The 25,962-nt window shown below is 41.1% G+C and overlaps 1 protein-coding gene across 3 annotated transcripts; it reads left to right on the top strand.

The window, feature by feature from the left end:
• Positions 1–1,785: 1,785 nt before the first annotated feature.
• Positions 1,786–25,962, top strand: N4BP2L1 (NEDD4 binding protein 2 like 1). Of its 3 annotated transcripts, none has more exons than XM_079903292.1 (5): positions 1,786–3,072; positions 20,882–21,009; positions 21,319–21,407; positions 23,424–23,492; positions 24,494–24,687. In XM_079903292.1, exons 1-5 carry the CDS (start codon positions 2,897–2,899, stop codon positions 24,548–24,550), a joined length of 519 nt encoding a protein of 172 aa, XP_079759418.1. In that variant the 5' UTR covers positions 1,786–2,896; the 3' UTR covers positions 24,551–24,687. The 3 variants fall into 3 exon arrangements, with proteins under 3 accessions (XP_079759418.1, XP_079759419.1, XP_079759417.1); XM_079903291.1 differs by lacking the exon at positions 23,424–23,492 and adding an exon at positions 23,298–23,374 and having other exon boundaries at positions 1,788–3,072; positions 24,494–25,962; XM_079903293.1 differs by lacking the exon at positions 21,319–21,407 and having other exon boundaries at positions 24,494–24,674.

Genomic DNA, 25,962 nt, shown 5'->3' with positions numbered 1-25,962 from the left:
CTTCCTGTGCACCCTCTTATTTTTCCACATCTTGTTAAACAGTAATAATTAGAGAAACATTTGAATGTTTCTTCATTTGCCAGAAATTACTCCTAAGATTATTTCTTTATGTCTATCATGGTAATGGTTTGTAGTGCAGCAACGTGAAATTGTGCTGGTCATCACCTTCTAGAGAAATGGAACAGAACCTTAGAGCTGAAAAGCTGGTTGGGTGAACTGAGGGCATGAAGGAGTGTTGTCACAGGGATCCTCTGACTCGGGGGTAGCCTTCCTCTCTGGAGGCTGCCACCTATATAGGGCCAGTAAGGATCTGAACGTAGATACTATCTGGGAGCAGGGTGGTTCTCAGATCTGCCAATAAGGTCACTGACTGTTTACATTAGTCCTTAGCTGATGTTATCACTATCTTTTTTCAGTGTTAATCTTTAGTAAATCCCAAGCTCAGACACATCTACTGAGAAAGCAGTTTGGGTCCATATACAACTATTGAGCATCTCTGAATGTCAGATGCTGTGTTAGCTCTTGGGGTGACAGGGGCAACACTGTTCTTGCCTTTGAACTTACAGTCTAGTGGGAGGAAACAGATACAGAAACAGATAGCTTTAAACAGTGTGGTTCTGAGGAATAAATTGGGGAAAACAGCTTGTTGACTAGTTAAATCTGGGAGCTAAGAGAAAGGAGAAGTGTCTGGGGTCACCTTCAGATACTGCCAACCATTTTCTCCTCCTTGAACTCTCCCTCCCTGGGGCTCCACACACTATCTTACAGTTCTGTCTCTCATACTCTCCTTCAATAGATCCACTTCAAAGACTGTCTTTAAATGCTGTCCCCGAGCCCCCTCTTCAGCCGTCTGCTCTTTTCTCTATCTTCTCACAGGGGAAGGATTTCCAAAGCTCTGTCTCCATCTCAGACCTCTCTTCTAACAGCACATTCACATTTTCCAGCATCTACTTCATCGCTTCAGCTGCCACAGGCACTGCAGACTCAGTGTGCCAAAACTTCTAGCCCCCAAAGCTGTGTGTCTTCCTGCTGCCCTCTCCCACACTGCCTGGGACACCCTCTATAGAAGGAAATAGAAATGGACAGAAGTCTCATGCAGCACTGTCCAACAGAAATATGTCAGCCACATATGTACTTTAGACTTATCTACTAGCCACGTTAAAAAAAAAAGAAACATGAAATTAGTTTTAATAATATATTAACCCAATACACAGCATGTTATCACTTCAACACATAATCAATATAAAAATTATTGAGATATTTTACATTCTTTTTTTCATACTGAAGCTTTGAAATTCAGTGTACTTTAATCTCAGTTTGGACCAGCTGTTGTTTGGGCCAGTACTTCAAGTGCTTAATAGCCACATGTGGTTATTGGCTCCTATGTTAGAGCGTGCAAGTCTAGAATGAAAAAGGTAGTTTTGCGGCTGGGTAAAAACGGTCTTGTAAGAAGTATTGTAGATACATGGAAGTATGATAGGATACATACATTATAAGCATCACTATTTTTATGATTCATGTATATTCTCCATTCCTTATGGTTTCCCTCTAATATTTAGAGAAGCTTTTGAAATTTCAGTGTTTCTCAGAAGTGCTAAGAATTCTTCCTCCAATGCTGGGAAGGGATTTTCAAGAGAGTAGCTCATCTCCCTCCGCTCCCCCCTCCACAGAACCCCAAGAGGAAGGCGAAATTGTCAGCACAGAGCCCCCCCACCCCCCACCCCCGCACTTGGATAGTCCCTTCCACTGAAGCTTATTGTGCAATCTCTGGGTTTTGTTTTAGAAGGAAATTGCTTTTCTTCACAATTCCTTTTCAAAATTTTCATACCTTAGCTGCCAGAAACAAAATGTATTTACTTTACAATGGTTATTACAGCCAAAGCCACCATATATCCCGGATTGTTCAAGGATGGTGTTAATTTTTAATATTGTCTCTTTCAGTCCATGCATCTTGAATTTTAGTTCAGAAAATAGGATCTCTCTTTCACACTCCTGAGTGTGAAACAGTGGAGAGTACTGTGGTGATCAACCAACTGGCGCTCACCAGTTCCTGGAACTTAGAACTTAATTCTGGATGCTTTTCTGTTGTTTCAGTAGACTGCTCCTTTCCCTGCTCCTGCTCCTAGGGAGGCCATCCCTTTCCTGTGGTAACAGGTCATGAACCTGGGCAGTAGCCCGTCCTTCTCAGGAGGCCTAGTTTATACTACTGTTCATAAATCAATCTGAGTTTTAAGAGGTGCTTTGTTTTTGAAGAAGAAGAGATTTCTAAAGTTATGTAGAGGCAACAAAGCTTTCTAAGAATATTTTTGGCAGGCTGATACAGAAGTATTTAAAAAAAGGAAAAGATACAGGCCCTGGGAGAGTGGTGTTAGCCGTTGGGACACCAGCCAGATATTGGTGCTCACAAATTGGGGGAGACAATGGTCTTTACTGTTACTGTTCAAAATGCTGTTCACGGTCTCTTATCGTCAACTAAAATTATTTCACTTTCAAGGTCTAGGCCAGTGTTAGGTGGGGTGGAGGAGGGCTTTTGCCTAAGGCCTGCCTTCCACGCGGGCGTCCCGGGGAAGTGTCCAGTGTCCCACCCGGTGGGCCTCTCCCCCCAGGGCGAAGGGCACCCGGAAGCGTGGGGGGGCGGGGAGGCAGTGGGGGAGCGGGGCGGGGGTCGCGTTGCCCAGGTTTTCCCGGCTGTCAGTCTCCCAGCGTCCCCAGCTTTCCAGGTAGGGACGACCCCTCCCACGCAGCGCAGTTCGGGCGGGTGGGAAGGAGGGGCTGGGCTCCGAGCGCCCGCCCCTCCATCTATCACATGGCCGGAGAGCCACAAAAACAACAGCTTTGGCCAAGACCGTGACTTCAGGAAGGGGAAAGCAGTGTTCTCGCAGCCAGCCCCCACCCCATGGAGGAGAGTTTTCTTGAATCCTTTGGGAGGCTGAGCCTCCGGCAGCAGCAGCAGCCGCCTCGGCCGCCCGCCCCGCCGCCCCCGCGTGGGACACCTCCGCGCCGCCACAGCTTTCGGAAACACCTCTACCTCCTGCGAGGCCTCCCGGGCTCGGGGAAAACTACGCTGGCCAGGTAATGACGCGTCCGGGCGCCGCGCGCGGACCCAGCCGAGCCAGCCCCTTGCCCGGCCCCGGCCCGAGACTGACGGGGGGAAGCCGGGCCGCCCGGTGCCAGCCGGGCCGCGGGCTCGAGACGCGGGTGGCCCGTCCCGTTGGTTTCCATGCTGCACCCTCGCAGGAGGACGGCTGTCAGCACTGCGCCTGGCGCGAGCCCCAGATGGCACCGGCCCCCGCACGGCCCCTGCGCCAGCCGGGCGGGTAGCCTTCGCCCGGAGCCTCGCAGTGCGGGGTCGGGGGCCCGCGGGCAGTCTTCTTCAGGAAAGCCCGATGGCGACTGCAGAGGAAACCACCGGGCCTCCCGCTGGCACGCAGGCACCCGCCACGGTGCGGCAACAGGCGTTTTAAACCTGAGCGGAGAAGTGGGGGCCCAGGGGCAGGGGCTGGGACCCGGGCGCGCGGCCGCGTAGAAAATCTGGCGGAGGGAGGCAGCCCTGCGTGTGCTTTGGTGGCTGCGAAGGCGCACAGGTGCCCGGGGGAGGGGGTTGCGCGGCCGCTGGAGGCCGTCATTGACACAGCTTCGCAACGGGAGCCCAAATTGGTTTACTCGCTAGGTGCGCCAGCGGCCCCCGTACCGGGTCAGCGTGAATTGCACGGCCGCGTTGCTGGGGCCACGTTGCTAGGCCCGCCGCTCCAGCCTCAGCTCCCTCCACTCTGTCCTGCGCCTGATGTTCCTGCAGCGCTGAACTGTTTCTCTCCGTGCCTTTGCGGGCGCTGCCCCGCGTGCCTGGTTTGCCTGCCCGGGTTGCCTTCTACCGCCCTCTCCCCTACTGATTCCACCAGCCCTTTACGACTCAGGCTTATTAATCCTCGCCCTCCGGGCTCCCCCGCTTCCTGTTTACACCTCTGTGGCTGCGCTTGGTTTCGCACATGGTTTCGTTTATCCTTCTGTAAGTTTCTTGAAGGTAGGGGCCGTATCTTACCCCGCAAAGCACAATGTTTGGCAGTAGTATGTGTTCAATAGAAGTGGTCCCTTGCCCTCAAAGAGCTTTCCATCTCACCAGAGAGGTAAGGCTAGCTGTAGAACCATGGGACTGGCCATAGAACTGTGGAACCAATGAAGAAGAATCAAGGTCGTAGCACACATTGAGAAGCGGATTTGAATGGTACACAAAGACCGTGGGAGGAGGGTCTGGGTTCTTTAGGGTCAGGGAACTGTGACAACCCTGGTGTTGTGCTGCCAGTTTTAGTTAGGATTCCTGGTTGATTTGTGGAGTAGAAGCCTTTAGCAAAACAATATTGCTACATTTTCACAGATTCAAGAGATGGGCGACTTCCAAAGGGCCATTGGTACCCTTTTCTAAGAAACACGCACATTTCAATAGGCCTTCTCTCTGGCTGGGTAGAGAATGGGGGAGCCTGCCTAGAACCCAGCAGAACTTGGTTATTTTATGATACAGTCATGGTGGGTACATCTGTTATCTGTTACATCTGTTACCATCTTCTGAAATCAAATCCCGATCAGTTTTACTTCGGCTTTGCTGGTCTGTGGCCTATCACACACTGTCCGAGAAGGCAGTAAACATCTTTGGCCAGATGTTGTTTATAATTAAAGAAGGGAAGTAATATGGTGAGTGGAAGGTGCACAGAATTGAACAGCAGAAGCCGTGAGTTTGGGACCTCACTTTCCTCAACTCTAAAGCGAGTGGATTGGCCTGGGTAGTCTTTAAGGTCCCTTCTGGCTCTAACATTCTACACTTTTAGGATTTTAATTCCTGGTTGACATTTGGCTAAGCGGAGGACACCGGATGAGAGACCAGCTTATTAAAGAACATCTCTCTAGGGACGACTGGTGTGAGCACTTCCCTGGGAGTCTGAAGATTGTGCCTTTAGATTCTCTTCATCACAAAATAGTTGGTGACTTTGGGCAATCACCTGCCTTTAATTCTTTTTACTTTCCTTTACATGTGAATACTGAGAAGGAATTAGATGATTTACTGAAGATCTTTCTAGCTCTTAATTTCTAGTTGTCAGACTTAAAAATGTTTTATTAATAATGGCTAGGTAGGGAGCTCTGACCTTTGAGTCAATCTATGGCTTCTTTTTTTTTCTTTCTTTGCCTGTGCCCCACGGCTTGTGGGATCTTAGTTCCCCAACCAGGGATTGAACCCGCACCCCCTGCACTGGAAGTGCGGAGTCTTAACCACTGGACTGCCAGGGAGGTCCAAGCTCTGCCACTGACTCGATATGATCTCAACTCCTCTGCACCTCAGTTTCCTTCCCTTTTAAATAGGGCTATCTGCTCTGTCTACTTCAGAGGACTCTTGTGAGGATTAAATGTGTATGAGAGAACTTGTTAAACTTTAAAGTGCTGTATAAATTTTAAGAGGCATTAGTTACTGCCGAAGATGTTGATCAGCAGAGATAATCTTCAAGGTGTTCTTAGGGAGAAGTCTGGCTCTGAAGTGAAGGAGGCAGCTGGGAGTTGACATTGTGAGTTCTCTTGATAGGCTGGGCATTGGCAGTTCTGAGAGCACAGGACTTTGGCCCTGCTTTGGGGTGTGTTGTGCATTTACATGGAAAACAGGAAAGTAGGCAAGGATACAGTCCACAGCTCAGCGAGGAGAGAGGTCTGCAGGGAGGATGCAAGGTGTAGTGGGTGTGACAGGCCATGTCCTTCAAGGAGCTGCCTTCCCCACTTTTTTGTTGGGGGGTCAGGTTGGGGAGAGAAGGAGAATGGCAAATTATTAAAAAAAATACATGTGTAAGAAAATAGTAAAACTGTAAGCCTATCTTATGTATTTTTGGATTCTGGGAAATTCATATTTTCATTATTCTATGTATTTTCCAAATTTTCCATAATGGACATGTATTTCTTGGATCAGAAAAATAAAACTTTTTTTTCTATAAAATTTGGAAATCGTTTTTACAAATGCGGGTTCAACTTTTTTCTGCTTAACTTTTGTTTCTCATTTGATTAAAGAATTAAAAATGTTTTTGAAATTAGAATATGTCTGGTCTTCCAAATCAATGTTATATTTCTATGCTTTTCACCTATATGTTTTCAGTTTGCAGGGACTGGAATGTGGAAACCATCTATTTAAATTCTTTGGACAGGTTAAAAAAAAGCAGTTAGAGTTGTATCTAGTTTAGAATTTTTAAGTACATCAGAGTACTAAAAATTTAGCTTGTCCCTTATATGTGTTTTGTCACCTCTGTTTCATTTAAAAAGCGTTTCAAAAATAGGTTCTTACCATTGACCTGTAAGTCCTGCTTCCAGGAATTCATCCTAAGACAATAACTGGACAAGTGCATGAGGATAGAGGGATGTTCAACAGAGTTTTTGATGTGATAGAAAAAAATATGAAAAAGAAAAAAATGTGAGCCAACTTAAGTGTACAAAAATAGAGGATTGGCTTATAAGTCATGAGTCATTAGTGAGAACATAGATGTACAATTGACTACAAATAAATACACAAAAATCCCATTTTCTGTTCAAAGAAATGTGTAAGAAGATATTGTTCATAGTGTTAACGCAAGTTAGTGTGCCGGACGCACAGTGAGGCCAAACAAACTTAACGTTGGAGTTTGGAACAGAGGAAGGTTTATTGGAAGCCCATGCAAAAAGAGGTGGCTCATGCCCTAAAAAGTCCTGAGCTTCCGGAAGGGCTTCTGCAATGCACTTTTAAAAGCCAGGTGGAGGGGGCGGGTCGCAGGGTTTGTGATCAGCTTGTGCACGGTTCTCTGATTGGCTGATGGTGAGGTAGCAGGGTGGTATCACAGGGAGGCCTGGAGCTGTGTGTTTATGGTCATCAAGTAGTTAACGTCTTGCATTTGTTGGAGAGGGGAGTTTTTTACATCTGCAAGACAACTCAGGAAATGTGCGTCAAATACTATTATCTAGATAGTTCAGAGAGGAGCCAAAGCAGAGGATATGGGGGAAGGCCTGTCCCAGGAATGCCTCCATGGGGTCCTGCTAGGTTACAATAGTTGTTGATTTTTAGGCAGTGGGATGGAATATAGACTTTTGCCCCTGAGTTATTTTCTCATTTTTTCTACAACAAATACATATTACTTGTTAACTTTTTAAAGGTGAAAATAACTTTTTAAGTTAGCTGCAAATAGTTTTATTCAGTAACTTGGCTCGGTAGACCTAGGTTGTGTGATGAAGCATTTATTAAATAACCAAGTAAATATGTCATTTTCTATATAAAAAGGCTTTCCTAGGTTTATTCTTGATTGGACATACTAGAAAGCTTTTTTAATCTGTAAGGAGACTGATTTTAATTATTTGGTGCTATTATTTAATATTTTATTAATTAGCATATGAACTAGCATAGGTCACTTAATTGAACACTTCAGGTTCTTCTTCATTAAAATGAAGCTAATATTCCATTAGTAAGTTTATTGTGAGGATTTAAGGTACTGTGGTCAACAAGGATCCTATGCTTATGAATGTGAAAGCACCGATGAATGTGTGGGCCATATAAATACCAACTATTGTTAATTTTTCACTAGTCAACAATAGTAGTATTTACTGAGTACTTATAAGACTGTTAGCACTTGCTTAGTAAGGTATATACAAAATAAGATTAAGAGAAGGAGCCTACACAAGACCAACAAATGGAAGACAATAACCAGTACACTGCTGTGGGTAAGTAAAGTCTCATGGGGAATAGCCTGTTCTTTGCTGGTGGTGTTCAAGGCCAGGGGAGTCACTGAGCATGGTTAGGAAGATAGGATAATTAGGGAAGAGCTAGTCTCCTCCATGTGGAGATGATTCTTGACCTGGCCTTGAAGACCAGGAGGATGTGACTGCACAAAGGAAGAGGATTACTATCATGAATAAGGAGATGGAGATGGGAAAGAGCTGGATGTTCTAGGCTCATGAGGAGCATGGTTTTACTGCAGTGGGTTGTTTATATTAGTGAGTGTGTTGGTTAGGTAAACCCAGGGCCAGATCATGGAGAACGTTAAAATCTGGATAAAGGAGTACAGGGTTGAGAGAAGAAACGGGATTCCTGTCCTAAGACCCTTTCACTCTCAGCACGTGATCCAGAACTATTTCTTTTTCCGCAGCTGAACTGATAAACTCACTTGGATCTGCACTTGTTCTGTCCTCCAACTTCAGTGAAAACATCTGTGGACGTCTGTTTACCTCTGTGCTTTCTTCTGTGCGTGTGTGGACATTTTAACTGCTTTTAAGTGTCCAATTAACTGGTATTAATTACATGATGTGCAACCATCTCCACTACCTTTTTTAAAAAAATTTTATCACCACAAACAGAAACTCTGTACCCATTAAGCAATAACTGCTCATCCTCCCGCCCTCGCCTCAGCCCCTGGTAACCTCTGATCTACTTTCTGTCTCCATGTATTTGCCTACTCTAGATACCTCATGTAAGTGGAATCATACAGTATTTGTCCTTTCGTGTCTGGCTTATTTCACTTAGCTTAATGTTTTCAGGCTTCATCCATGTTGTAGCATATGTCAGAACCTCATTACTTCGTGGCTGAATAGCATTCCCTTGCATGGATATACCACTAAATTGTCCTTTTGAAATGAAATGAAATGGCAATAGTATAGTCTTTTTTTTTTCTTAATGACGTTATTTGAAAAATTAAAAGTTATCAACCTTATGTCAGTCCCCGGAATGTTTTTGAATCTTTACATATCAATCAAAGCAAAGTCTGGGGACCACACTCTAGGACATATGTCCTTTGCAATGTGCTAGTTTGTTTTGGCACCATCAAAAACGGTTTGTAACATGGATTCGGTAGGTTCAAAGGATGTTCACTGACAGCTGTCTTTTCTCCTCATTTTTATCTCTGGACAACATGGAATTTTCCATCAAAAGAAATACCTTTTCATTATTTCTTGGCATTAGAGCTTTCCAAAGAGGTGAAAGGATGCTTTCCTGATGTGCTGCAATGATGGGACAGAGATGGGGACAAAGGTATACTTTACAAACAAACACAATTTTTTAAAAAATATGGGAAACAGTGAGAAGAGGGGATTAGTTAACCAAGTAGTGAGTAATTAGACCCCAAAGTGTACTCACTCCACAGTGCACTAAGCCAGCAGGCCTGGACCATGGTGTTTTTAATTATGAGCATAGGGCTCTCATAAATAAAAGCAAGGTCAAAATAGGAAGTTGGCAGTATTCCAAGTCTGTGTGTATGAAAATAGAGTATCAGGCAGGTGACGTCTCAGAGTTTTAGCCACTTAGGTCTACTTGGAGAAGGTACTTTTTATATTTTTAGTAATTTTCCTAAGATGGGTCCTGAATCTCTTCTCCCCATCGCTGAGAATCCTTGCAGTGCCTCTCTTTGGAGGCTGGGATGAATGAGTACTATATGTGCTTCCTATGTTCACAGAGAGTAAGAACACACTCTGCAGTATGTGTTCACAATCACTTACTAGAAAGGTAACACAGGAGAATCCCCACCACCATAGTCCTGGAGCTGTCGGGGTAGTGGAAGAAGACCCTGCTGAATTGGGCAATATAGTGTCGCAGATGTGGTTATGATTAGAGAAGCAGTAGGAATAGAGGAAGAAATGAAAGGGGAGGAATGTTTTCATAGGAAAATCTCAGGAAATGAACAAGAAGTTCCCACAGTGTTCATCTAGTCCAAGCTCAAGACACTAAACTCTGAGAAGTTATATACTTTTAAAAAAAATTTTTATTGAAGTATAGTTGATTTACAATGTTGTGTAATTTCTGTGCAGCAAAGTGACTCAGTTATATATATATACACACACATATATATATATTCTTTTTTTTTTTTTAATTTATTTATTTATTTTTGGCTGTGTTGGGTCTTTGCTTCTGTGCGAGGGCTTTCTCCAGTTGCGGTGAGTGGGGGCCACTCTTCATCGCGGTGCGCAGGCCTCTCACTGTCACGGCCTCTCCCGTTGTGGAGCACAGGCTCCAGACGCGCAGGCTCAGTAGTTGTGGCTCACGGGCTTAGCTGTTCCGCGGCATGTGGGATCTTCCCAGACCAGGGCTCGAACCCGTGTCCCCTGCATTGGCAGGCAGATTCTTAACCACTGCGCCACCAGGGAAGCCCGTATATATATTCTTTTTCAGATTCTTTTCCATTATGGTTTGTCACAGAATATTGAATATGGTTGCCTGTGCTATACAGTATGACCTTTTTGTTTATCCATCCTATATATAATAGTTTCCCTCTGCTAATCCTAAACTCCCATTCCTTCCCTCCCCTACCCCCCTCCCCCTTGGCAACCACAAGTCTGTTCTCTATATCTGTGAGTCTTGTTTTGTTTTGTAGATATGTTGATTTGTATTGAATTTTAGATTCCACATATAAGTGATATCACTTGGTATTGGTCTTTCTGACTTACTTTGCTTAGTATGATAATCTCTAGTTGTATTCATATTGCTGCAAATGACATTATTTCAAGAAGTTGTATATCTTGATCAAGTTCATAGCAAAGAATTCTCCTTATTTCTAATCAGAGCTTTTTCTTCTGCACCAAAGGAAGAGACTAGTGGGACTAAGGTGGTAAAAGTATAATGAGGTTGGTTTCGATCTACTGTTCATGAAAAAACAGGTAAAGGCCCTATTAAGTGGGCTTAGTTTATTACCTGGATTTCAACTGTCAGGGTAAGGAAGCCACATGTTATTATTTGTCAGTATTGGTGATATGTTTCTTCTAATACAAAAAAAAATAGTGAGAATTGATTTTATTTATTTTTGGCTGCGTTTTGAGTCTCCATTGCTGCACGTGGGCTTTCTCTAGTTGTGGTGAGCTGGGGCTACTCTTCATTGCAGTGCGTGGGTTTCTCATTGCAGTGGCTTCTCTTGTTGCGGAGCACGGGCTCTAGGCACACGGGCTTCAGTAGTTGTGGCACACAGGCTCAGTAGTTGTGGCTGGCAGGCTCTAGAGCACAGGCTCAGTAGTTGTGGTGCATGGGCTTAGTTGCTCTGCGGCATGTGGGATCTTCCCAGACCAGGGCTCAAACCCGTGTCCCCTGCGTTGGCAGGCGGATTCTCAACCAGTGCACCACCAGGGAAGCCCCAATTTTCTTTATTAATGTGGTACCATTGAGGGCCATGGGGAGAGATGAAATTTGGATTTCTAAATAAGTATTCATATTTATCCTGACTATGATGTGTTGGGGAGAGATAGCCAACACTGACCTCCCAGGGTTATCTCATGTTTCTTCCTCATTCACTCACATGACAGGATATTTATAACATAACCCAACTTAGTGCCCAGGTTCCTTCTTGGCATTTTGACGAACTCTTCTCTATATAATGGCAACCGTTCTAGGCCCATTCGGACTCTAGAGGAACCCAGTATGAAATTATTATCATTCCAAGTTACCTAAAGATAGCTAGGTTCTATGAGATTAAGGAAATAGTACGATAAGAGGAAAACTAGTCTCACGTCTGATTGTTCCTTCATAATGCTCTCCGTCGCATTGCAGGCATGGCTTGGGGAGAAGGCTATCTGTTTTGATCAAGGTAAGAGCCTGGGAAAGGGTATGGCAGTAATGGAGACAAAAGAAAGCCCACATTTACTGAGTATTGACTGTATGCAGGCACTATATATGCTAGCTTACTGGATCTTTACAATAATCCTAACATGGAGTGTTTTTATGTTACAGATGAGGACGTTAGGATCAGAGAATCATGCATTTGATTCTGAGATTCAGGATTTCATAATGCACAAAGTGGTCTTACCAGCGATGTTCATGGACAAAAACACCTACATCCACTTTTGACGATTAAGGAGTCCTGTTGAAGTATTGTATAACTAGAATATTTCAGTGTTCTTTACCCATACTTTTTAAGGTTATGATGAAGAAAAGGGTCTGAAAGGGACCTTCTCTGCCATCCAGAAAGGCCCTCTGGATGGTAGCACCTCTCCAACCTTCTTTGCCCCTTACTTTGACTTTCTTTTCTTTCTTGAACTTAGCACCACTTGGCATATACATACCTGTTTATTATCTGTTTCTTTTATGAGAAGGTGAGCTTCATGAGATGTGATGCAAGCTCCATGAGATCAGGGGCTTTATTCTGTTCAGTCCCTAAAAGAAGGCCTGGCACATAGTAGGTCTAAATATTTGATGGATGTGTTAATTCCAGAAACTTCCTAAGAGTTGGTAGCTCAGAATCAGCATGGGTCTTGAGTAAACAACAAAACCAAAAAGGAGATTATTCTGTTGAGAATAGACAAGAGGGGGAAAAATAAAGAAAAAGAAAAAAAACCTTTAATTCCGTTCATAAGAAACCCATTCCTGTGTTTTACATGTGAAAATGTTTCATGTGCCATCTCCTTCACCCAATATTTATCCTAAAGAGAGATTTAAAAATAAGTAGTGGGCTTCCCTGGTGGCGCAGTGGTTGGGAGTCCGCCTGCCGATACAGGGGACACGGGTTCAAGCCCCGGTCCGGGAAGATACCACATGCCGCGGAGTGGCTGGGCCCGTGAGCCATGGCCGCTGAGCCTGCGCATCCGGAGCCTGTGCTCCTCAACGGGAGAGGCCACAACAGTGAGAGGCCTGCGTATCGCAAAAAAAAAAAAAAAAAAAAAGTATCAAAGATACAGCTGTTTTCCCATTTAAACAGCAGTCAAAAAAGAGCCCAGAGTGACAGTTTTCCTGTCTGGCCACTGTTCTGTTGTCTGTAACTGCTTTATGACATTTTGGGAAAACACAGCTAAAAACAAGTTAGTGCTGAGGTGGGTGTGCTTCTGATTCCTTCTCCTCTTAAGAGCATGGCTGAGTTGAAAACATAAAACATAGCCTGTGGCATTGCTGGATTCTCTGGAAGGGTGCTGTTCGTATTCAAGATACTGAAAGGAATTTCTCCTAGAAACTGCAGTGGAGCCACACTGGCACATGAGGGCTAACTGTTAGTCTGGTTTTGGATCTCATAAACATGCCCTACTTTGGAGGTGTGAGGAGTGAGGGCAAGAGTGAGCGTAGGACAGCCTGGGAGCTCTTCACTGGAGTCCCCTTAGCCACTGTGGCTTGACGGTATCCATGGTGCTGGTGATGGTTGAGCTCCATCTCTCCAAGGGCAGGGCTCAGCCTTGGCATGGTGGTTGGCAGCACCGAGAAGGGCAGGCCACACCGGGCTTCAGGGGAGACTAGCCTGAGATGTTTACAGACATGTCTCCCTCCCCATTCTCCTCAGGTTGTTGGGTCACTGAATCTGTTTCCTGCCTCCCAGCTTAAAGTCCTTGAGAATTCCAGTAACATCTAGAGGGAGTGCTGGAATCTAAGAATTCTCTCTCCCAGTCCTCTTTGGGGGTAAATCTGAAGTTTGGGTAAAATTCTCAACATGTAAAGATGAGTAAATAGAAATTCTCCTCACACAGTTTGGGACCCTATACAAAGTTTACATAATTAAGACAACAGAGCCTAACATTCAAGAACCATTCATACAGTTACCAAATATTTATTCTCTCTCATGTACCTGGCATTCTTCTAGATGCTTAGAATAGAACGGTGAACAAAGGAAACAAAAATCCCTGCCTTCATGGAACATATATTCTATCAGAGAGAAAAATTTTTTTCTGAAGGAAAGAAGGAAATTTTAAATAACATCTGCTCTGCTCTGTTCTTTCAAAAAACAAACAAAAAGGATTTAATAGCTATTCCACTTGGAGTATATACCCTCAGGAGACATTGTACATATGCACAAGGAGATTGGCACAGTGATGTTCACGAAAAGTTGTTCATGATAGAGAAAATTGCAAACAACCTCAATGTCACTAGAGAAAAGGATAAATGTGGTTTGTTTATCTTATAGCACTCAATCACAGTGGTTTAGTGTATAGCTCTGAGGCCAGAAGCCTGGGTTTTAATCTAGCTGTACCACTCTCTGGTCTTTTTTTTTCCGCCAGCTTTATTGAGGTGTAATTAACACATTGTGTAAGTTTAAGGTGTACAATATGTTGATTTGATACATTTCTTTATTGAAAAGTGGTTACTACCGGACATACCTGGTGGCGCAGTGGTTAAGAATCCACCTGCCAATACAGGGGACACAGGTTCGAGCCCTGGTCTGGGAAGATCCCACGTGCCGCAGAGCAACTAAGCCCGTGCACCGCAGCTACTGAGCCTGCACTCTAGAGCCCGCGAGGCACAACTATGGAAGCCCGTGCACCTAGAGCCCGTGCTCCGCAACAAGAGAAGCCACCGCAATGAAGAGTAGCCCCCGTTCGCAGCAACTAGAGAAAGCCTGCACACAGTAACGAAGACCCAACACAGCCAAAAATAAATGAATAAATTAATTTTTTTTAAAAAAGAAAAATGGTTACCACTGTTGTTAGCCAACGCCTCCATTGTGCCACATAATTACCATTCTTTTTTTGTGATGAGAATATTTAAGATCTACTCTTTCAGCTACTTTCAAGTGTATAATAACAGTATTAACTATAACCACCATGCTGTGCATTAGATCCCCAGAATTTTTTTTTTTTTTTTTTTTTGCGGTATGCGGGCCTCTCACTGTTGTGGCCTCTCCCGTTGTGGAGCACAGGTTCCGGACACGCAGGCTCAGCGGCCATGGCTCACGGGCCCAGCCGCTCCGCGGCATGTGGGATCCTCCCAGACCCGGGCATGAACCCGTGTCCCCTGCATCGGCAGGCGGACTCTCAACCACTGCGCCACCAGGGAAGCTCCCGATCCCCAGAATTTATTCATCTGATAATTGGAAGTTTGTACTCTTTGAGCAACATTTCCCCATTTCCCACACCTTCAGCCCCTGGTAACCACCACTATACTCTCTTTCTATGAGTTCAACTTTTTTAGATTCCACATATAAGTGAGATCATACAGTATTTATCTTTCTCTGATTTATTTCACAACATAATGCCATTAAGGTTCATGCATGTTGTCACAAATGGCAGGATTTCCTTCTTTCTCATGGCAGAATAATACTCCATTGTATATATTTACCACATTTATCCATTTGTCCATTGACAGACACTTAGGTTGTTTTCATATCTTGGCTATTGTGAATAATGGTTCAGTGAACATGGGAGTGCAGATAACTCTTCAAGATCCTGTTTTCATTTTCTTTGGGTATATAACTAAAAGTGGGATTACTGGATTTTATGGTAGTTCTATTTTTAATTTTTTGAGAAACCTCCATTCTGTTTTCCACAGTGGCTGCACTAATTTACATTCCTTCTAACTGTGCACAAGGTTTTCCTTTTCTCCACGTCCTCATCAACACTTTTAATCTCTTGTCTTCCTGATGACAGCCATTCTAACAGGTGTGAGGTGACAGCTCATTGTGGTTTTGATTTGCGTTTCCCTGATGGTTAATGATGTTGAGCACCTTTTTACGTACCTGTTTGCCATTTGTATGTCTTCTTTGGAAAAATGTCTATTCAGATCCTCTGCCCATTTTTAAATTGGATTGTTTGGTTTTTGCTAATGAGTTATATGAGTTATTTATATATTTTGGATATTAATCCCTTATCAGATATATGATTTAGAAATATTTTCTTCCTTTTGGTAGATTGCCTTTTTATTTTGTTGATTGTTTCCTTTGCTGTACAGAAGCTTTTCAGTTTGATGTAGTCTTATTAATTTTTGCTTTTATTGCTTTTGCTTTTTGGTGTAATATCCAAAAAATCATTGCCAAGACCAATGTCAAGGAGATTTTCCCCTATGCTTTCTTCTAGGAGTTTTATGGTTCAGGTCTTATGTTTAAGTCTTTACTCCATTTCAAGTTTTTGTGAGCGGTTTAAGATAGGGGTCCATTTCCATTCTGTCTTAACCACTGCCACATACTAAACTAAAATTTTAGATGGACTGGGTAGTAAAATGTAATAGAACATGGATGAATATTTACATAATCTTGGGTTGGGAAAGACTTGTAAATATATTACCAAAGACAGAAAGTAGAAAATAAAAGATGGATACATGTGACTAAGAAAACTTCTAATAACTGAGACTTGTATGTTAGAGTTCATTATAAACAAAATTAAAAAGAAATTGATGTACTTAAGAATTTTACATATTCAAAAAGAAAGCCATAAACCTCCCAATAAGGAGGTTTTATTAGGACATGAAAATGCAGTTCACAAAAGAATATCTCTAAATGACCAGCACGCATAAGAAAAAGTATTTAAACTTGCTGGTAATCAAAGAAGTTGGGGCCAAACTAAATACCTAACCCCACAGAGCATTGGTTAAGTAAATTATGGTACATCCATATGAATAACTATGTCATAATCATTAAAAATAATGGCACAAAGTCATATTTCATGAGGTAGGAAATAATTGCTGTGGAAATAAGTTTGGTGAAAATAAGTTGGTATTCTCTACATTATGTTTCTGTTTTTATATAACAAAATATCAGATGAGAGAAAAAGAAAAAAATTCTGTCCCCTGGAAAAAGGATCAAAATATTAACAATTATTTTTAAGTGGGGGAATATAGGAACCTCTCCTATTTTGCAGTTTTCTCTTTCAAAATATTTTGCCTTGAATATGTATTACTTTGCTAATAAGAAAGGAAAAGTTGTATTTTTAAGGTTGGTGTAGACAAAGACACAGGAACCAGCTTGAAGGGGTACCTGCTGGTCAGATTTGGGGCCATTTGCTCATCATAAAGAATAATGATGGTAAGCATTATCAAAAGGGGACAGGGAAAGAGAGCTCTTCCTTACTAGACAATGCCACCTAGTAAATATAGAAGAAATTACATGGGGTAATCAGTATTTGCAATTCCCAATGTAATAACTGATTTGGCAGTGATCGGCAATGAATGTAAAGATCGTTGAGGGAAAGGTTGTTGGGGAACAGGATGTTACGTGGAGTCTCGTGTTTCACAACCCCCTGCCCACCAGCATTACATAGTATTACAAGGGAAGCAGTGCACCTTTACAGTGGAGAGATCTAGCTGACAGCACCTTTTAGCCAAGTGGTCAAACTTAGCACAATGGTACAAATGGTCATTATGTGCAATCAGAAGTACACAAACATCACCTCTGTACGTTCCTTCTAAAAATGTTTAACCTAGATCTAATTATGAGGAAACAATCATGCAAACCCAGAATGTGGGGCAGTCTCAAGCCAACCGACTAGACTTTTCAAAAAGGGAAACCAAAGAAGGCATGACAGTTCTAGATGAAAAGACACCAAAGAGACATAATAACCAAATGCAGTACTTGAACCTATGAGAGATATTATTGGTACCATGAAGGAAATTTTAAAATAAAAAAATCTATTAACATTAGCTATTATAAATAGCTATAATGTAAAATTACAATGTAAATTAATACACTTATAATTTATTTATAGTATATATTTATAATATTTGGTATAATTTATAATTATAATAAAGTAATGTAAATTAATGTTATTTTTAAGATGTGATATAATTATGTAGGAGAATGTTCTTATTTATAGAAGATACTTGACAAAGCATTTAGGAACAAAGTATCATGATGTCTGCAATTTACTTTTAAACGGTACATCAAAAATACATATGCGAGAGATGTAAAATAAATGAGGCAAAATGTTAACAACTGTAGGTGAAGGGTAAGGAGAGTTCATAGTATTATTCCTTCAACTCATTTCTATAGGTTTGAACCTTTTCTACATATAAAAGGTTGGGGGGGGAAGTTCAGGTGGCAATAAAAAGGAGAGGCCAAGTATGGAATAAATGAGACAAGGGACGTGGCAGCCCAGCAGTGTGGATCTTGTTTAGCTCTTGATTCACACAAACCGATTATAGTAATATGTTTATGAGAAAATCAGGGAAATCTGAACGCTGATGCGGTATTTGCTGAAATGAAGTATGAAGCAGATGGAACAAAACTGGCCATATGATGATAATTGTTAAAGCTGGACGATGGGTACGTGGGGAATGATTATATTATTCTGCCTATTTCTGCATGTTGGAAAATTTCCATAATAAAAAGTTAGGGGTACAACTCAAAATTACATACTAATGTTGGACTTTTGTCAGCGAGTGGGGAGTAACTAATAGATATCTAAATATATTCCCATGGTTCTCTATTATTAAATAAAAGAATGATGTAAGTTGTGAAATCAAGATTAGAGCCTTGAGTTTCTCTTCACAGTAGTGCTTTCAAGTGAATTTGGGGGGAGCTGTGGAGGTGAAAATTATGTGGATGTAATTGTCTTTCTATTTTTTTCCCTTTTATTTTCATTCTCTCAATTTCCCTAATGCATGAGGCTCCTGACCACCATAAAGCAAGCTAGAGCTGGGGCATTATCCTCATCACTTCTGAAGCTGATGGAATGGTATTTATTGCTTCCACTTAAGTTTGAGACTCTCAGGATTGTCTATTTAATCAGTTTTTCATTTAGCTAGGAGAGCTTTTATTGTCTTGCATATTCAAGATGTACCATGACTGCCAGTGCTAATTTAACATTCAGGTGAAGATAAAACAAGTTTTCGAAGGAATGATCATTCAGTAAGATCATGAAGACCGCTTTTTCTTCCTCCCTTGCCCACACATTCCATCCGAGTTGTAAAGGTGAAAAATACTCATATTTTTGCCTTCCTGTTTGTTAGTAGGACCATGTAGGCTACAGTGGAAAACATGAGTAGATACGGCTATGTCTATGAAAAGAAAAACTCAACTCTGAAGATGGCAAAACAAAACCTATAAGTGGCAGACTTAATAGGAAAACAAATGAAACCAGATTTAGAAGGGATATCAAAAAAAAAAAAGTCCTGGAACTAATATCCAGAGTTGCTTAACATAGTACACAAAAGATAAGGAAAATAAGTTACACAGTATTATTTAAACTCTGAATGAAGCTTTCATGATTTAGACTAGATAATATTTATGAAAATAATTTAAAAACTGTAAAGCATTTACAAATATAAAATACACACACCTGAAAATGCAGTTAGTGTTGCCCTTAGATTTTCTTCTAAGGTGTCTTTATAATAATTGTTCTCATGGAGGTAAAGTTTGGATCTATGATTTGGGCTTTTCAGTTTGAGTGTCTTTAAAATCAAAAAGACATTTACAAGGAAACTATGCGAATTTGTTTCATCAGATCTTTATACTTTTCTTTCATGTCAGTTTCTGTATCTGTGGTAGATTTAAAATGGCCACATTTTCTTCACCACCTCTCCCATTATGTACACACTCCAATGTACTTTACTATGATGCCATGTAAACAGTCTTAGTTGGAAAATTTGACTTCATTTGTTTTCATTATCAATAAAATAACATACCTCACATTTGTAAAGTGCCTTACCTCTTGGAAAATGTTTTCCCATACCTAATCTCATTTGAGCCTTACTAGAAGCTCTGTTTAATAGGTAGTGATTATTATACAAGTTTTCAGTCAGGAAAACAGAAGCTTAGAGAGAGAGATCACATGACTGAGTAGTCAAGAATTGAACCCAAGTGTTTCAACCCAAGCGCTTCATTATCTGTGGTTTCAGTGCCTTGCGTTCTTTCCTGATTAAAGAGAATTCTTCTTGATGGGGAAGAACAAACAGTTGAATAGTTCTGTTTTCTCTTTACATTTCCTGCCCTTGTCACCCTCCAACATTTTTTTCCTCCAACTTTTAAATTTCTTTTTATTCTGAGCATGGCCATTTTGTTATGTACTCTATTTGCCTGGTGAATTTGTTTGATGTTAGAATTATGCTGGTGAGTGCTGCAGGGAGAAGAGAAATAAACATACATTCATTGTGTCAGGTGCTGCGCGAGGTGCTTCCTCAAGTTATTAAGTCATCATCCTAACTTAGCGAGATAGGTGACATTATCCACAGTTTTTACAGATGAAGAAAAGAGGCTCAGAGATTTACCCAGTTACCTATCTAGCATAATAGCCATCTTCTCCCCAGAAAAGTCTGAATAAGGATTTCTAGTGGGAACATCTTCTCTGTGAAGTTTTGTTTTTGTTTTTGTTTTTTGCGGTACGCGAGCCTCTCACCGCTGTGGCCTCCCCCGTCGCGGAGCACAGGCTCCGGACGCGCAGGCCCAGCAGCCATGGCCCACGGGCCCAACCGCCCCGCGGCACGTGGGATACCCCCGGACCGGGGCACGAACCTGCGTCCCCCGCATCAGCAGGCGGACTCCCAACCACTGCGCCACCAGGGAAGCCCTGTGAAGTTTTTCTTGTGCAGAATTTAATGGGTTTTTTTGCTTTAAAGGGGGAACTCCATGATGGTTTTTCTTTTTTCTGTGATATTTTCATATTTAGAGAGAGTGATAGAGGTTTAGGAAGGCATGGGGAATGTTGGAATCTGCCTCTTTTCTTCTCCTGCTGTGGCTTTAAAATTCGGTTTAGGTCACTGCTAAAATGTTACCTAATAGAGGTAGCACACACATCACATCACTTTAATCTACATTTCATACCTCAGCAAGAACCAATATCTCAGATGGGTCCTTATGGAGAACAGATCTCCAAGGCGAGGGGACCCAGGACAGGTGAGGGGATGCAGGAAGGGGCTGCAGCATGAGGGTGTGGGCAGTGGTGCATCACAGAGGAATGGCAGTAAGGGCTGTGCCCACAAGGAATGACTCTTGTCACACCCGCAGCGTAGCCTCCACAGGTTCATCTGGAGTCACTCCTGGTTGCTGCAAAAGTCAGTGGTGGTGAGCAGCACTTCCTAGTTTCAAGAGCTGGGCACCACCCACAGTCCCGTCAGCCTTCTCCTTCCCCCTACGAAAGAGTGATACCTTCTAGAGAGAACAAGCATCTCATGTTTTTGATATTCAACAACTCAAACCTGGTGGTCTCATAAACTGCTAAATGTTGGAGATGGAAGGAAATGATTTATATTATGAAAATGCATGGTCATAAAATAATCTCTTATTTCCCCACTTTCCAGACAATTGCAACACGACTTTCCCAGGGCCCTGATTTTCAGCACGGATGATTTTTTCTTCAGGGAAGATGGTGCCTATGAATTCAATCCTGACTTCCTGGAGGAAGCTCATGAATGGAACCAGAAAAGAGGTGACAAATTCCTTTCCACACCCCTGGTAAATCCTGTTGTGCACATAGATTGTAGATACTGCAAAATGAAAAAGGTTTATGGAAGGAGCTTAATCTAAAGTTCTGCCATTTTTTCCCCCAAACAGAATGCCAGAGTGTAACCTCCCTAGATTCCAGGAAAAATAAAATTATTGATAGTGGGTTCTGAAATAGGTGGTATTAAAGTTGTATAATGAGCACATCCTGTAATAAAAATAACAAAATATGGAGTACGCTCACCCTTCTCTGATTGTTGCTTGTTGTTCACTGTTATATAACATTGTGTTGCAGCAAGAAAAGCAATGAGGAATGGCATATCCCCCATTATTATTGATAATACCAACCTCCACGCCTGGGAAATGAAGCCCTATGCAGTCATGGTAGGAAGAAGTATCATTGTGAATTTTCAGTTATGGACATTTTGTGAGAAAGTTGAAACATTTGTTCTTTCTTCTTTTTCTGATCTTCCACGATCTCATACTCATTAATAGTTGTTCTCTCAGGGAGCAGGTAAAGAGGTTTTAGTGTTTCTCTGCTGTTCAATGGCTGAAATTTACTGAGATGCTAATACCACCTCAGGGTACATTTTTAAAATAGTCCTTGGTCTGAATTCTTGATAGCATTTCTGTCTTGATTGTTTTCCTAAGGGAAGGCATACATAGGAGCATCTGCTGAAACCTGCCAAGAAATGTTGGACTAGATGATGCCACCAGCAGAGTTGTAGATGATGTTCATAGCACACACTTCTGTCTTTGCCACGCTGGGGACTTCAGTACTATGTAGTGCTGCTGCATGGAAGTTCTAGAGCAATGAAATTTTTAGTTTAAAAACAGATTAACACTGTAACCCTATTAAGATATTAGAATACAAATATAAATACACATATAAAGGTAACAACTCAGCTGCCTACTGTCAGAACAACAGATGAATAAAGCAATATGCACATTTTTCTTTATTTTTGAAATATGTCTGATCTGTTTTAAGACATATTTCATCTTTTGTGCTAATAAGTTTTCATTCCTTACTGAGTGTAGAAAACAGAAAAGATCCAGAAACATACAGGGGCAGGATGAAGACAGCTGAGTATTCTCCCTACTTGGCTAATTGTAAAGTGAATATCTCTATAACTGGGCTCATGGCAGTCTATTTTTAAGCCTTTTTTTACATTTCGGGCAAAGTAGCTTACATACAGGTATGCTTTTCTCTAACTGTACTTTCATCAGTTTTATTTAGGCCCAGACTGTGGGACTTTGGTGAATGTAGGAAAAATTAGCATCAACTTTGTGGTTACTTCAGTTCACGGATCGAGCATCCACTTGGGAGAGAAATGAATAGGGACGTGAAGAGTCACGTTAATTAAGGCACAACTCAGAACCAAGAGTCGGGTTAACTGAGAGTGGCTTAAGGGAAGTCATTTTACTTTTTATTTTCTAATTTCTAGACATGCACAATCTTTTCCAGACATCCACAGCTATTAGTAGGACCCAGAAATTAAATATTTTCCACCTATGATATCTGATATCCTTCCCAAATTAGAAGTGTCCATTTAAAGAATGCAGAGGAAAGCTGCTTACTTAGTTCTTTTCATTTTGTATTTTATAACACAATAAAAAAATAGTGATAATAGAAAGTTCAGTTTGAGATTTAAAAAAAGTAGTGGTCAATTTATGAATGTAAACAATGTTTGATGTTTCTAATGGAAATGGTAATAATTTTCTAAACTCAAGGAAATGGGGCACAGTGAATTGAGCCAAACTATATTGCATAGCAGGGAGAGCTACTTTTGGAGGGAAGAATATGTAAAGGTTGTGGAAACCACTTTTGTTTCCCAAGCTCTGTGCCTATGGCACTCTCACTTTCTAAACCAAGGTATGAGGAATAGGCCAAGGCATTTGACAGCAGTGAGTCTATGATAGTCACATAGGGACTTTGAGAGCCATTGGAGTTCATTCCTCATTCCTGTGGACAGGGCATTTAAAAGTAGTTCAGCTATCTATTTTTGAAATGTTCAAAACAAAGAACCTTTGTAATTTTCCGTCATGGTAAATAGAATTATTCACAGTTTATCATTGGGAACCGTAATATAATCTGAGAGTGGCTATGTATGGAAATGTACCAACTGTATTTGTTAACATAAACTAAGGCATTGGATTACTGGTTAAACAAAAGGAATTTTAGAAAAGATTTATAGTAAATGTTAAATGGCAGCATAAACATTCCCAAACATACGTACCATGTCTTCAATGTTTTATGTACTTTTGAAAAATCAGGCACTTGAAAATAACTATGAAGTTATATTCCGAGAACCTGACACTCGCTGGAAATTCAACGTTCAAGAGTTAGCAAGGTACTTCTTTGTTTTTCTAGTTCCTCATTGTGTATCCTGCTATTTTCAGGTATATCAGACCGAACAAAAGAATCTTTTCAGGCTGGAAATGGACATGGTAGTTTTCAGGCCAGAAATGGTAATTCTTGGAAATTGATAACTTTGGAATTATTAATGTGAAAGACTTTAGTTTGGGGTCAGTTTTCTAATATAATGCTAAATGCTAAATCTTGGCTTGGACTTGGTCCTTGAAAAGGACACATTTAACATTCTGCTAAAATGCTTCATTAATGAACATTTAAAAGCACTTTCCTCTGCATGGGATTGCACTTGTGAGTGATGTTTTTGCACTTAGGCTAAACAGATCTTTAGATGTTGAACAGTCTGTGGTTCATTTATGGTCTAGATGCTGCTTCTAGTTTGTAAAGCAGTAAATGTCCAAATAATACTAACTTGTTGACTGAATGCATGGGTTCTGATATTCATTATCTGTGCTATTTGATAACGTCAGTGATTTAAAGTAACCAGTGAGATCAGAATTTACTTTTTAGGAATAAGTCTAGTTCATCTTATGGTTATAAGCAGATAGTGTTTCCAGAGGGATCTGTGGACCACCCCCATCAGAATCACCTGAGTGGTTGTTAAAGTCCTAGTTCATGGACCCCATTCCATAGATGGAATCTCTGGTAATTACATTTCAAACTACATCCCCAATTGATTCTCATGCCCACTAGAATTGAAGAATATTGTTTTTATAAGGATCTAGAAGTATCTAGGACTGATATAATTGATTATAGATATATGCATGACAAATTGGCAAATACATAATAAAAAGATCTCACGGTGCTTTTTTATGTTTTGAAGCACAGAATTGAGATTTCCAGAAACAAAGCACTTTTGAAGCTTTAGCTCTTTGCTAGCCTCAGGGTAGTTTGGGAGTATGCAGGGCAGCAGGAAAAACAGGAGTTGAGCCTGAAAGATAACGGCTTAACACGATGTTTTGCTTTTGTCAGAGGTCCATCCTGAGAATAGGGAGTGCATATCTATGTAATAATATAGGACTTGTAAAATACAAGAATTTATATCATTTTGATATGCTGCCTTAACTAACCAGTTTCATTTTTTTTTTTCCCCACGCAGAAGAAACATTCATGGAGTCCCAAGAGAGAAAATACACCGAATGAAAGAACGGTATGAACATGATGTTACCTTTTACAGTGTGCTGCATGCCGAAAAACCAAGCAGAGCGAACAGAAACCAGGACAGGAACAATGCATCTCCTTCCGACGGTGCAGGGTACTGGAACACCTGCGCAGAGTTCCCAAACCGGAGGGCTCATGGCGGCTTCACTAATGAGAGCTCCTTTAACAGAAGGGGTGGTTGTCACCATGGGTATTAGAGATCTCTCTTACAGGCATTCAGAATTTTCCTAAATCAGTTTTTACTTCAATTTTTGGTATTTATTCTTCGTTCAGTTGTAGTCAGAGCTCTAATTCCACTGTAAATAGTCAAACCTGAAAGTTTTTTAGCAGAAGTCATTACATTCCTCTTCAACAGGCATTTGTTAAAGTGATCCTATATGCATGGTCTGATGCTGAGAATTCTGCCGATTTGATTAAACAAAGTCCCTTTCTCTAGAGAAAGAATTACTTTAAAACTGAAACCTGAGAACATACTCAAGAACATAATCAGCCACATAGGCTCATTAATGAACTAAAGTGTTTATAATATAAAGCTTCAGAACCACTTTCTCTGAAGTAATCTATTTTTTCAGGAAATTCATCTCCATCAGGAAAGTTGGAAAGGTGAGGGAGAAGTAGGAGGCAGGAAAAATTTTAGTGCCATTGCTACTTTGATCATCCATGTATCCAAAAATGTGAGATGTGTGGCTATAATGATGATATTGATTTTCCTTTAAAATGAATATGCCAGAAAGTACACACCTAAGGGAATATTGTCCTTCAAAGCAGACACCTTGGGAAAGTATTCCTTTATTTTAGCAATGTATCATTGTTAGAAGTGTCTGTTAAAATCTTTCTTAATAGCTATACAAGCCACTTAGGAAAATCAGTATCATTATTTAAAGTCATATCTTGTGTTTTAACTACCACTTTATTGAACAGGGTTAAACCTGAATACCTTTTGGCTGTTGAGCTAATAGTGTAAATAAAACAAGCCTGCCTTTATAAAACAATAATTTTTAAGAGGAATAATTAAGCAGTTTTTAAAATTATGCCTATAAACATGTCTAATCGGTTGGCAGCTCCAAAGTTTTGGGAGTACAAGGAATGAAGCATCCCAGGCTGTAGATTATATGGAGTTATGGAAAAGTCATGCTCGCCTTAAGAGGAGCAATCTCAGTGTTTTATGTGGTATTAAGACGAAGTTCTACCACAACTCTTATACTAATAGTGAATTTATGAATCCAAATTAAATCTTAAAAGGTTGGAATCAGATTAATTTGGTGTGAGACCACAGATAAGACCATGTAGGATGTATGCTTTATTTCTTGTTGGCCAACAGCTTCTTTCTAATGTTTTGTGAAGTATTAAGTGTTCTATATAATGGTGCTTTTACGGTTATTAAAAATTATATATGGTATTGCTTTA

This window comes from Stenella coeruleoalba (genome assembly GCF_951394435.1).
Source record: "Stenella coeruleoalba genome assembly, chromosome: 18".
Taxonomy (NCBI): Eukaryota; Metazoa; Chordata; class Mammalia; order Artiodactyla; family Delphinidae; genus Stenella; species Stenella coeruleoalba.
The sequence above is the reverse complement of the archived record's forward strand: the minus strand, read 5'-3'. Positions and strand labels throughout refer to the sequence as shown.